This window comes from Megalobrama amblycephala, linkage group LG1, assembly GCF_018812025.1.
Source record: "Megalobrama amblycephala isolate DHTTF-2021 linkage group LG1, ASM1881202v1, whole genome shotgun sequence".
Taxonomy (NCBI): domain Eukaryota; kingdom Metazoa; phylum Chordata; class Actinopteri; order Cypriniformes; family Xenocyprididae; genus Megalobrama; species Megalobrama amblycephala.
This window is the reverse complement of record NC_063044.1, coordinates 35,426,607-35,440,450: the sequence shown is the minus strand read 5'-3', so window position 1 is coordinate 35,440,450 and position 13,844 is coordinate 35,426,607. Positions and strand designations below refer to the sequence as shown.

At 37.4% G+C, this 13,844-nt stretch overlaps 2 protein-coding genes across 2 annotated transcripts in view; one reads left to right on the top strand and one right to left on the bottom strand.

Annotated features, from left to right (window-relative positions):
• LOC125245430 overlaps positions 1-13,844 on the bottom strand; it is a 1,350,402-nt gene that overhangs the window by 1,015,283 nt on the left and 321,275 nt on the right.
• Positions 5,182-7,258, top strand: LOC125245817. Its single transcript, XM_048156599.1, has 5 exons — positions 5,182-5,722; positions 5,821-5,896; positions 6,006-6,263; positions 6,423-6,594; positions 6,928-7,258. The coding sequence occupies exons 1-5, from the start codon at positions 5,660-5,662 to the stop codon at positions 7,079-7,081; spliced, it is 723 nt and encodes a 240-aa protein (XP_048012556.1). The 5' UTR covers positions 5,182-5,659; the 3' UTR covers positions 7,082-7,258.

Here is a 13,844-nt window from a genome sequence, read left to right as displayed (position 1 = left end):
AGAGCTGCTTGAGAGCGGCGAACTGATCCAGTTCTTCTGATTGGTCCACTGTTTTGGAACTGACATTGATGAGTGGTGCTGCATGTAAAAGTTGAAATTCTTTTAACTTGACACGCCGTCTTAAAACGCGGCACTCATGTAGGGCTGGACGATTAATCGAAAAGTAATCAAAACCAAAATTCTGAACCTCTAACCAATGTAATTTTCCCATGTCGGTTATTTCATTTTTTTAATCCTGTTAATACTTTCCACAGAGAGGAATGCAGAAACTTGTTGTCAGCGCTATCATGTGATTTATCACTAAAGTCAGGGCCGGTTCTAGACATTTGGAGGAAGTTGGACATAGTGGTGTATTAGAGGTGAAAAATGATATAAATACTGTTCGGTTTCGCTCACAAACCGATCGTTTCGTGTCTTAGGACATCAGTGTGTCATCACGAGCCGCAGGGTTTAATTTGGACTTGTCTAAGCAAGTTTTATTTACTGTTACAGTAGAAGTTCCCATCCACTGCTATTATTTGACTGACAGACTGCAGCAGTTGCAGTTAAAAATCATAATTTGCGTTCGACTGAAGAAACAAATTCACATCTATCCCTTTAACGTCATGTGGGAGTTTTTGCCGCACTTTGCTACAGGACACATAATACACACACGGCAGTGGTCAACCAGAGAGCAAGCTTCAAGCAAGAAGCCACAAATCAAATTCCTCTTATTGTATTCGTCTGAAAGAAGAATATCATATACACCTAAGAAGGCTTGAGGGTGAGTTAATCATGGGATAATTTTCATTTTTGGGTGAACTTTTACTTTAATGTTCAATTACTGCTATGTTAAAGTATGTTAAAATGATAGTACAGAACTTTTGAGCATGAACAGAAAAACTTCTTTACTTTTCCATTGTTCTCTATTCAGAAGAAGATATTGAGTTTAATGTTGCACAAAATATTCTCTATTTCTGTAGAGCTGGACATTTTAATAATGATCAAATGACTGAGTTCAGCTTAGAGAAAAAAACCAACCTGTTTGTTCCTCAGTATCTTCATGTTTCACACTGATTGTTTCTTCAATCTTTATGTCTTCAGTCTCAACTTTAATAAACTCCATCTTTATGTCTTCACTCTCTTCCTCTTTAATGAACGCCATCTTTAAGAAGAGAATTAACAGAGTTAATGGTTTAAACAAAAACACTGAAAGCTAACACTATAATAAACAACACTTTATATGTAGGCATGTATGATCTACACTTGGTATTTTAATGAATTATAGATAATATTTAAATGATTACTCTTTGAAGAAAACATGATTAGTTTGTTAGTGTTTGTTGTTCTCGTTTATGTTAACATAAACGAGAACAACAAACACTAACAAACTAATCACTGTTTGAGCAGCACGTGTCGTGATTCACTGAATCATTTCTCAAAGTGTTTGATTCAATTGACTCGGAGTTGAAAAGTTCAGTTTCTCCATCATTACTCGCTAGAGACTGAACTCGTGTTCATGATAAACTGATTTATGATATATATAGAGAGAAATAAGACGCAGGTTTACTGTTTCTCATCAGTGGATGAGTTTTACTCACACAAATATCCTCCATTACAGTTAGATAAATAAATACATTAAATAGTAAATTAACTCATTTCACATCGCTTGTTAAAAAAAACAAATATATAATTCATTGAACTGTTTCTATAGATTTAGACAGATTAAATTCTTAAAACAAACCTTTATTCAGCAGAATCACATCAGATGTAGGAGTTCGGCGCAGTCTTATGACGTCATGTCGTCACTCCAAAATAAAAGTCCTGTTCACACAGCAATGTCTAAAATCACAAAAGTGCATAGAAATTTAACTGTTTTACCAGATAATCTTTGTATTAAAATAAAAAGGTACAAATAAGATACAAACAAACATGTTAAAAAGGTTGTACAAGTTCATTCATGTGTCCATCTAAATTGAAACACAATTTTCTTTTTGAATTGTACATTAAGTATACATATAGAAAAAATGCAATAAAATAGGGGGCATACGGACATCACAAAAGAGTATAATAATTAAATCAACACAGTATTACATTTCGTGAATGTAAATTAAATTATAAATTTAAAGGTTCTTTACAAAAGATTCAAGGATGTTAAACATTTCCGACACCTTTGATTTTAAATGTTTTGACATTTTCTTAAATTAAGTAAAAACTAAAATTGTGTTGACAGTGGATAATTCTGGCTTTGTGAAGATGAAATTTACCCAGAAGACAAAGTAGTAAAACAGTGCAATCAAGTATAACATCCTTAGAATCAAAATCAGATAAAATGATAGATTCAGTCATTTGTACCAGTTTGTTACAGCAGAAAAAAACTAACATGGTAAGGCCACCCGACTCAGTTTGTTGCTGACTTCCTTGTGTAAATACTCGGCGCCAGTAATTTTCCAAAACCTCCGAAGATTGACCGTGCCCACCATAAGGGCCTGGTTGGTAACGCACAGTCCCGTCCTTGGACTATGGTGGCCAGGCTGCATCATTATCCTGATAAAGAGAAGATTCTACTTCTTGCTGTCTTCACCTTTGACATAAAACGTAAAAAAGTGTGCATTCTCATCTTTCCCGACTTCACCTCAGAGGTTCTGAAACAGCGTCAAGCTTTCAAAGCCGTGAAAAAAAGGCTGAGGAAGGCTAATGTTCGACATGGGTTGCTCTTTCCTGCTCGCCTTCTCGTGACTCACAACTCAACTAAACATGTTTTTGACTCAGCCAAGAAGGCTCAAGCTTTTGCTGACTCTATCACAGTCGAGGACAACTCTGCACAGTCTGCATAAATGTTTTTAGCAGTCAGACTGTTTGGCAAGTCTTTTGACTTTTATGTGTTTGGTCATCCCGTCTGCGGGGCCTTCATGAGTACTATATCATAGCTGGCGCAGATCAGTTTGATCTGTATATTTTTCTTTCATTTTTTTTAACGTTATGTTAAGAGCACAATATGTGACAGGGCATTCTTAGTGTTTATTGATTTGATGACTAACTTGTCTTTTTCTTCATATGTAAATATTTAAAGGGATTTGAGGTGCATTTCATTCTCAGGTATTTTCCTATTTTTTCTTTGTTTTATTGGTTTTGTAATTTTGTAATACTGCTACACTTTATGTTACATTTCAGCTCCACAGTATATATGGGTGATTCTCCAACTATGGTACTTTTTCTGTCCTTGACAGATATTAAAAAAACTAAAAAACATTTCCACTTTTTTTTTTTTTTTTCACACTTACTACATGTGTAGGGGAACCTATATATAAAAAAAATCATTGTTCAATTCTGTTGTTTTATATAAAATAGGAGGCATTTTATATGCGTTTTTTACTATTTTGCCTCTGTCCCTAGGCCAGACTTTGGGTCTTCAACCTTATCTCACTTAAAATCTAATACTGATATTAATGACATTAAATGCAATCCCAGGCTCAGTGCTCTAGATTTGTATACTCAGTAACCATAGTAACTGACACTCCAGAGGAAACCACATGGCTGAATGAAAGAATGGTCCCAGCAGAGGTTAATAAATTGGAGATATATCAAGGTAAATATGAGAAATACTGCGAGTATGTTTATTGTATGTCATTTCTGAACCGCTCATAATTCATTCCGACGGAAACAATTCTGGATTTTTACAATTTCATCAGGTGATATTTGAGATTATTTAATGCTAACTCTAAAACTAACACTAACAGGCTAGTTAAACATGAGATATTAGAGGGAAAGGGGGAAAATGTCATTTCCACAACCGTCTTTTCCACATCTGTCTCCATGGAAGTGATAAAGACAGGTTGGCTTGGCAAGGACATTGTCTGTGCTTAAAAGCAAAGTAGTTTGCCTATAGTACTAAAAATATAGTGTAAACACATAAACTTTACATATAATGTCATAGAGAATGTTTTAAATTGAGATATTTTATTGTTTACAACTAAATCTGACATAGTCTCTCTCTGTTGGTTCAGGGAGTGGTGAAACATTTCACATTTTCACAGAAATTATCATTTTGATTTTTTATGAAAACATGAGGATGATTGTGTTTATGATATTGTTTTTGTTTCAAATAATTTGTGACACTTGGAATGAGTTATCTTTTTTATTACTACTGCTGTTAGGCCAGTTGTTCATCAATACACTATCCCTGTTTGAAATAAAAATAAGAATAAACTTCAAACTTGAATTTGAGATTCATTTTGTCCAACACATTGTGGTCATGACTCACTTTTGCATTTCCATCATTTATAATTCTTCTACAGGTTTTATATCTGAAATGTTATTTTCACCATAACCCGCCTTTCCCTTGTCATTTCCACAACCACAAATATTTTTTGGTAAAATAGATTGTCAGATTGTACAACATACTGGAGAAACAAATTATGCCAGTAATATTTTAATTAAAAATGTTTCATTTTCTGAAAATGTCCAGGTCCAAAAAGTACCATAGTTGGAGAATCACCCATATGGGTTTTTTACGCCGCTTGGTTCGGGGAAGCGGCTTGGATGGGGTGGGAGGACGTAGTTTGTGTTTATTGTTTATTATTGTTCACCCTTAATTTTATCTGTGCGATTCTGCAGCTAAAGCCGGGTTCACACTGTGCGATTTATAATAGTCCTTTACGATGGTTACTTGTCAGACTGTACGAACATGATCCTCATGTCACACTGTGGGATCTCAGCTGTCATTTATGTCAGACTGCACGACAGCCAAAACGCGTTAAAAACGGACGTGTGCATGAAAACTTGTCTGGAGTTTTAAATCATCAAAACATACACATTTGATGACAGTGAGCTGCGTTACACACAGGACTGAAATGGTGGCTAACAACGATATCTCTATCATTAATTTTGATCACGGATTGTCTTGAAAAATGAAGACAATTTGACGTTCGTCGTAGGAGAAGTCACACTTGAGGATTTTGCGCCAAATCTTCTGACACTGCCAGAATTTCATCGGAGGTAAAATTTGATCGCAACGGTCATTAATCGGCTGTCGGTGAACATGTCAAACTAGCGATCAAAGACAACAGATTTTAAACTAGGATTATAGGAATCTTTTAGGATTTGCAAAATTTGTCTCAGACGACCAAATCGTGGCCAAAATCGCACAGTGTGAACCAGCCTTAAATTGATATAAATTTATATATTTTTGGCGATATTACTTTAGCTAGCTGGAATGTGCGTGGCTTTAATAGTCAGGTGAAGCGAGCTAAAGTGTTCTCGTATTTACGCTCCATTTCAGCTGACATAATTTTCCTACAGGAGACGCACATTAAGCATGGTGAACAGAAGCGCCTAAAATGTAATTGGATTTCCCATGTATTTCAATCCACTTTTTCATGTAGGGCCAGAGGGGTTGCAATATTACTGCGTAATTTTGTTCCGTTCAAACATATTTCCACGTTAACAGATCCTAACGGTCGTTATATTCTTGTCACCAGCTTAATCGCCTCTAAACATTTTACTTTTTTTTAAATCTTTATGGCCCTAACTAGACGATCCTGCTTGATGTCACACAGAAATCTTGTGTCTGATTTAGTTACCGATATTACTGTTACTGTTCAGTAATAATCAGTTGGTTTTACAGAGCTCAGAAGTCCCAAGCAGCTCTTGGTGTGAGCTAGAGGGTCTAAAGCGGAGTATGCAGTTCCCGATGGACCAAGACATGCAAGTGTCTGCTCTGATAACAGACAGAAATCGGCAGGTAATGATGCTAGGAGAGATCTAAAGCTGATCAGCATTGACAGGCACAGTATCACTCAAAATAAATACTAAATTCTATAAAATCAATTTCTGTTTTAGGTGGCCAAGTGGGTACGTGAAGAAATGTGTTCAGAAGGAACAAGGCATTTCTTTGATGTCTGGCATATTGGGAAAAGTATGTATTGTGATGTGGGTAGTTCTATATAACAAACTTGTTTTTTTGTAGTTAAGTTCACTTTCCTAATAATTAGTTTGCTCTGCTCTGTTTGTCTGCTCTGGAACAGGTATACAAAGAGCACTGGATGCTGCTGCAAAAGAGAGGGACTGTGAGGATCTGAAGCTGTGGAGGCCAGCCATTATCAACCATCTTTACTGGACCGCAGCTTCCACCCCTACAGGAGATCCAGATGAGATGGAGGCAAAATGGCAGAGTATGATAAATCATGTACAGGACATACATGAACACAGCACTCCTGCATTTACCAGCTGCGCACATCCACCGTTGGAAGGAGAGGCAAGAGACAAGGAGTGGCTGGAACCAGGTACAACATAATAGCCTATGTTAAAAGATGTCAAATGTTTTGAGACTAAACTTTTTTCAGTGCTTGTTAAGTTTAGTTTGGTTTTATCAATAGTGTGTACTAAAAATTACTTGTATTATGAAATGCGACAGACTATATGACAGAATATGTTTTATTCAGGATCACCAGCAGCCACTAAACTGGAGAGTGTAGCTGCCAGGAAAGCACTGGTAAAGGATATTCAACAATTGTCACCTCAGCATCAGACATTCTCCCTGGAGGCCTACCATTCCCTCATTCTGCACTTTGCTCCCAAACACACTGGCTTTTCTTTTCTTGGGATGTACAGCAGGTAGTGTTATCACTTAAAAGTATTGATACTAATAAAATTAGTTTTTTGTTTTTTTTTTCAATTTCTGGATATTGCAATACATTTGTACATTTGTAGCATGTAAATGATGACAGAATGAATATGGCTAAAAACTAACGCAGTCTTGTATAGCAGACCAAAATGTTATAGATTGATAACAGCATTACATATTGTTTGCCAAAAAATAATTGCAAAGATGAGTCATTGTCTTAGACCCATTTGAACTGAAAACATTAATGTCATGTATTTCTGTTGCATTTCACTGCATTGGGTTAGCTTTGGAGACCTAATGTTTTATCTACTTATCTCGTACAGACTTCTCTTAGCAGCCCTACATTTCAATAGTAATGGCAACAGAGATGTAGCTCGAACCAGTGAGGGTGAGGCACGCTACGCTGTTCGCTACCCGCGGTTTCGGAAAGGTGGCTGGGTAGTCCACCCCATCAAGGAGAAACCATCTTACGGTTAGTAGTTTCACTTAGTTTTTCAATATCTTTTTTATGTGAATCTATCTTTTTTTTTATGTGAGTCAACCATTTTACTAAATGTGTTCTAAACATTTCTCTCCTTAAGGATACGCAACAAATCTTATGGTCTCTCTGGTAGAGGAATACTGCAAGTCACCACAGGCCCTACAAGAAAGCAGTGCTGATAATTTATGTTATGGATTAAATCAACATCGGAGACTGTACTGGCCCAGACCAACCACTGGCCTACCATTGTGTCTCAAAAAGGCAGATGCAAGTGGATGTAAGTGTATTGTTAGGGTGAAGTGCACCAAATGTGATGTGTTCATGTTCATAACCTTCCTCTCATAAGATTGCGTAATGTTGAATTTTCATGAACTGCAATATTTTTGGTTTTATGTAAATGTTTTATGATACATGATGAACAGTATTAGATTTGTTTTTAAGTGTCTACATTTGCAATTTAAATAATATTCACGAAAAATGTAATGAAATTCAAAGAATATAAAGCATTATTCAGCAAAATAATAAATCCCATAAATAAAAGCACAAGATGTTGGAAAATAAGTATAAGGTGTTGTTTATATTTACTGCTAAAGCTTATAATAGCACCAATTTATTCAATACAAACAACATTTCTGAGGAAAAATATTAACTATATACACTTACACTTATTTTAAGTTATTTCCACTATTGCGCATTGTTGCTAGCCTGGGTGCCAGCCCGAACCCCGCCCACAACATTTTTTGGACGGGAAGTTCGGTCTGGACTCGATCCATTGTGGAGTAATTATGCTCGGCTCCCAGAAGGCCGAGCCAATCAAATTGCCAGGGCGGGCTTTAATCGATGATGGACAGGCTATCTGCGGTTACGTAACCACCCACGTCATCAAAGAGCGCTTGGGTTGAATTGGTTTTCACCAACGATGACTGCAGCTGGAGAAGTAAGATGTTTAGATTCCGCTATCACGTCTGTAATAAAAGAAATCGACAGCGCATTAATTTTAAAAGACGAACAAAGAACCGCAATCAAGGCATTTGTCGATGGGAAAGATGTTTGCCGTCCTTCCAACGGGATTCAGCAAAAGTTTAAGTACAAGTTCAACATACGTCACTTACTGCGTTGCTCTGATTGGTTGTAGGTCTATCCAATTGAGTGCAGAGTTTTTTTTTTACTGGTTCGGTTAAGACACGCCCCATAATTCAAGTGCAATGGAGCAGTATCAGACTCACATTCTGCCTAGAATATGAGTATGACGAAGTCAGGCTACATTGTTGCCATATGGCAACATATCATAAAGTACCTTAAAATAATATTTTTTTCCTAAATTTTTTTTTACAGCACTTCAAGTTAAGCCATTCTAAGAAAAGAAAAAGAGTCAAATATTTTTTTTTATAAATTTATCATAATGCGTGCGGTAGAGGGTTAACAGGATTTACTATTTTGGTGTAGAAAAGCTGTTTCTTTGAATTGCAGTGTGAAATAATTTTTGCTCAAAACCTACTCTTGTCTGCTGGCTTGGAGAGGGCCATGCTCCTGTCTGAAGTTCATGTATGCTATCTGCAGCACAAAAGGATTCAGACAGGATGCTTCAAACCCTGGATGGAGTGTGAGGCAGGTAATGTCTTCTGGGGGATCTAAGTTTTGGACAAGGGACCAATAGGCATCGACCTCCCTACAGCACACACTCTCCACTGCTGATGGCATAGCCTCACATCTACCACACAAGCACCTGTTAAACAAATGTGCTAAGATAAACTCACTCTCCTTCCTTCCTTGTAGCTCTAGTGGTTGGTGTAAGACCTTGTAAGAAACGACATGTAGTACTTACTTCCTAAAACTTAGGTAAATATGCACTGTAAAAAGACACACCCCCTGCAGACTGTAGGCTGTCAATTAAATGCATGCCTTACAACCAGTATCCCTCCACGTGACAATAAAAGATCCTTGTAACAATAACTGTATTTACATGAATGGCATATTCCTGTCCTAACCGGAACAGTAACTGCTTTCATACATGTACTCCGCAGTACATGCGAGCTCATTTACATAATGTCCGTCGAAAATACTAAGAGGGGAGTAGTATAACAGCCGGCTAAGTTCGGAATTCCAGCTGGCCGGTTATGTTGTTCAGATATAACGTTACGGCCCAAACGCTTGACATCTGCAGAAGCGGAACATGCGGACACCTAGGTCTGAAAGCAGTTACTGATTAAAAGCAACAGCTAGCAATTTTTACAAAATTTCACGATAAACTATGTTGTGCAGAAATGCACAGAATTTCCAGACCGTCAAAGATGTAAGCTATAGCCTACAGCATTCATTTAAAATCTGGGATCTAAATTAATTATTTTAAGACACATGTTGCTGGCATAGATGGTGACAATCTACATGGATGCTTGAAAAACAACAAAGTCGACAGCAATATTGCTAAATATGATTTATTAAAGATACTGCAATGTGATAAACATGGAGACAACGTTAGCCACAATTAGCTATAGCCTGTGGTCACTCGCCAAGACACCTGCCCAATTCTCCAACGATTCTCCTCACACCACAACTCAACATCTCTCTCCTCTGTCCATTTACCCTTCCCCTTAACTCTGCCTGACCCCTCTCTCGCCTAGGGGGCTCGTAATTATACGGTAATGGACCGTAAGAGTTGACATTTACCCCTACTGCAACCTCTTCACTGTCCGACTCCATTACGAAGAGATGATATTTACCTGCCGTTGCGTCACTTCCGATCAGAGCGTTTTTCACAGCGGAAGTAATTTTACTCACAATTTCTTTTAAAAAACTTTTTTAATACACATTTATGATTAATTTCTTCACGCAAGTCGAGTTCCTACACTATTTATCTACACGTTCATTCACAGTGATCTTCAACTTGAAAGATGGGCTTTAACAGTCATGTTGGTCAGATTGAAGGACCAGGGCCGACTGAAGAAACAGGAGGAAATTAAGTGATACCAGATTCATGGGAAAGAAGACTTGTAGATCACATGACAAGGTTCTTTACAGACCCTCAAAACCTGTGTATGATCGGCGCAGTGATTCTAGGGCATATTTTAATACAAAATGGTTTTCAAGTGCTCTATTTAATTTTTCTTCAAAAACATCTAATAATGATTCTGAACGCTGCAGCAAGTCTTGCCTTGAACGAGCCCAAAGGGACCCATTTCAGGCACAACCGCACCCCAAGGCCACAGCAAGACGCTTTCATCAAAAATTGATTCATCAAAAAGCGATCCGTGAAAGCAGCGAATCTCACATTATTGCGTTTACGGATCGCTCTCTCCAAAAGGAGGCTCCTCCCCTCGTCCTCAGCCACAGTCAAAATCAGAACGCCTAATTTCCTGCCAAAAATAGCCAGCTTCTCCAGTTGTTCCAAGCGAGCCCAGACTCACAACCCAGGCCAGCCTCAGCTGAAAATAGAGTCTGCAGAACCCCTTGCAGCGGAAGCAGTGCTAATGCCCCAGGACGGATGGACGAAGAAATAGTTAAGCCCTGTGTGACCAGTCCCAGCTTTGGGTGAAAGGCTTTGTTCCTCCCCATGAGTGGCACACAGGCCAACATGCTCTCAAGGTTGACCCATGGCTGCTTCAAAGCCTGGGTCCCTTGGAAATCAGTCGCCCTGCTTTTATCAGGACGAGGAAACGCTGGGCTATGTCACCACCTAGATATGATGGCGATGATTTTGGCCCTCAAGTTTACGTGTGCTACATGTTGGTGAGTAATTGTAAATACTCTGCCCTAATGTTTGATATCAAGTTTTTTCTGTTTGTTGTTATTAATTATACTAGCTCCCTCATGACAGATATAATGCATCTCCACTGAGAGTTTGCGTTCCAGTGTAGTTCCAAAGTGGTATTTGTAGAAGAAGCACAGTAAAAATAACATTTACAATGCTTTTATCACAGTATTGATGTTTTTAATGTGATATTTCTTGTTGTAAAAGCACAGTAACCACAACCAACGTTCCCTCTAATTTTTTTTCTAGCTGAGCAAAACTTTTGTATGTTGAGCGCACATTTTGGCCACCTAAGCAAAAACATTCTTTATATCAGACCTGTACAATGAACGTAAACACACACACACACACACACACACACACACAGTGTTCTCCCTGTCTATTTCAACTGCAAACGTTCTGCTGTAGTATTAATGTAATGAAGAGAAAATAAGAGACTCTATAACCCCCTGGAGTCTGAGGCTGATTTGGGGCCTGGAGAAGTTTTGACATGCCCTGACATTTGTGCTTTTTCAGTTGTTCATAAACATATTAATGACAAAAGTGTCATTACACTGTATTCAGCACAAACTAGATTACCATAATATGTGAGGAACATGTATGTACATGTTTGTGTTATTGAAGGAATGACGTTTATGCGTGGTTATTGAAAAAACAAAAAACTTAAGTCACTGAAATAAGGCCAAAAAAAGTATATTAATCTGTGTTCACAAGACTTCTGGGTATTGGAGGTTGTAGACTAGAGTTTTTGCTTCAGAATTATGTAAAAATTATGCTGCCTACTCCTTCATATAAAACAATATATTGATTTAGTTTTTGTAAGACACTTTTTGTCAAGTATGTCAAATATAACAAACACAGTGTGCTTGGGGGCGTGAATCTGCATGAATAATGGGCCATTTACACCTGAGAAGACAAAGGAATCACATAGTAATGATCTGAAATGACTTGCATATTAATGAGGCCTTTCAGTCAGGTAGGCTGTGAAAAAAAACCCTCTGTAATAATGTCTCAGCTCATCATAAACAGCAATACTGTGAAATATTATTACAATTTAAAACAATGGTATTCTATTATATTCTTTAAAATATAATGTATTTCTGTGGTGCAAAGTGTCTGAACAATTATGTTACCTCTGTGGCATTTCATATAGGCTTTTAGCTTAAAAGCATTCACATTTGGAGAAATATTGATGGATTATCATATATTTATGTCAATTTTCTATACTGAGAAATAATATTTATTGTCATCACTATGAGTGCTGGAAACTGTGTTTTTAATTCATACTTGCACCGGAGGGCGCTCTTTACACCTTTAGTCCACAAATTCATAATATAAAGAAGAAAAGGAACTAGGAACTAATGGCATGTCTTCTAGAGATCGCTAACCATTGCTGTAACATCCAAATAAACACTTTTCAAGACAATAAATACACGATTGAGACGATGAATGCATGAATTGCCTCTGAATTTGCGTCTGAATAGCGCTGGCTCTGTGGGCATGCCCGCATTAGCGGATAATGAGCTGAATCACAGACTTCTGACATGGCTCTCTTTTCATACAGATTACATAAACACAGAATGTTTGTTTTCGATTTGACTTGCACGATTTAAAACCTGACATTTCAACATTTCTTTAGACGTAAGTGTCATTTTTTTTGTCATTAGTATTCATAAGTTACAGTTCATTTTCTGAGAACTATCAGATTGGACTTCGTTCAGAAGGAGAGGAGAGATCACGCATCATGTTAGTTTTCTTTATTTTACAAAAAGCACAACATTGTGTTTTTACTCTGAGTGTACACAAATAAAAGAAGATATTCTATAGTTTCAATTGATATATGACTTATGTCTCTATGACAAGAAATGACGGAGTATTTTAAGTCTGTTTTGCTGCAATGTGAAAAAAAACCTGCAAAACGTGCTGGCGCGTTTTCAGACATCAGGGAGTTAAGTTTAGAAATGTTGTGCATCCACTTATTATTAGTGTGACATTTTAGCATGCAAATGAAGGGGAAAGATATCGGCCCTAAAAATCGGCCGCACATATCGGCCATCGGCTGACGCTGACCTCTAAAAATCGGCATCGGCTATAGAAAAACCCATATCGGTTGATCTCTAAATGGCACTGAAAGAGGCGAGTCATGAACTTAATGAAAGGGAAGAAGAGAAAAAACATTATGATAAAAGTAAAGATTTCTTGACTGGGGAAAGAGCGACACAGGCTAAAAGTTCTTCTTTACGAAAAAGAGCTCAAAAGACAGGAACTAAAAGTGATTTCACCGGCCAACAGTGTGGAAAGAGTTTTAAACAAAATAGATACCTTAAAGGAGCCGTATGTAGGATTGTGGCCTAAACTGGTACTGCAGTCACTATAAAAATACTGTAGAGCGGTGTATCCCCTCCCCCTACCCCCTGACTCGAGGTTGCCAGATGAGCTGCAGGATTCAGCAGAAACGTAGGCTGCTTCAATGAGCTTCCAATGGCAAGTGACGAACAGACGTACACAGTAAGTTTTTTTTCTGTTAATTCTGTTTATGCTTCATGAGAGATATTTTGATAAGTAATTATGTATTTAAAAAATGTACTAATTGTCATTAGTTAAATATAATCCTAAAGATTTATGCTCGTATGTGACAGTATAATCGTAAAGATGTATGCTCGTATGTGATAGTATAATCGTAAAGATTTATGCTCGTATGTGACAGTATAATCGTAAAGATTTATGCTCGTACGTGACAGACAGAACGGTAACTGTTAGTCTAACTTGTAACGTTATTTATCTGTCATTAATGTAAGTACAAGCACAAGCCTATGTCACTATGTGTAACCAATATCAAAGATACAGCTATTCATTTAGCTGATGCTATAAGTGAAAGTGGCCAGCTGTATTTTTTTACTTACCCTGCAGCACACGTCCATAACGCTAAAATATGTGATGTGAAAGATTACATGACATTCTATTATTTTTGGCTGTAGAACTTGCATGAAAAACAAGTAGGCTACAAAACG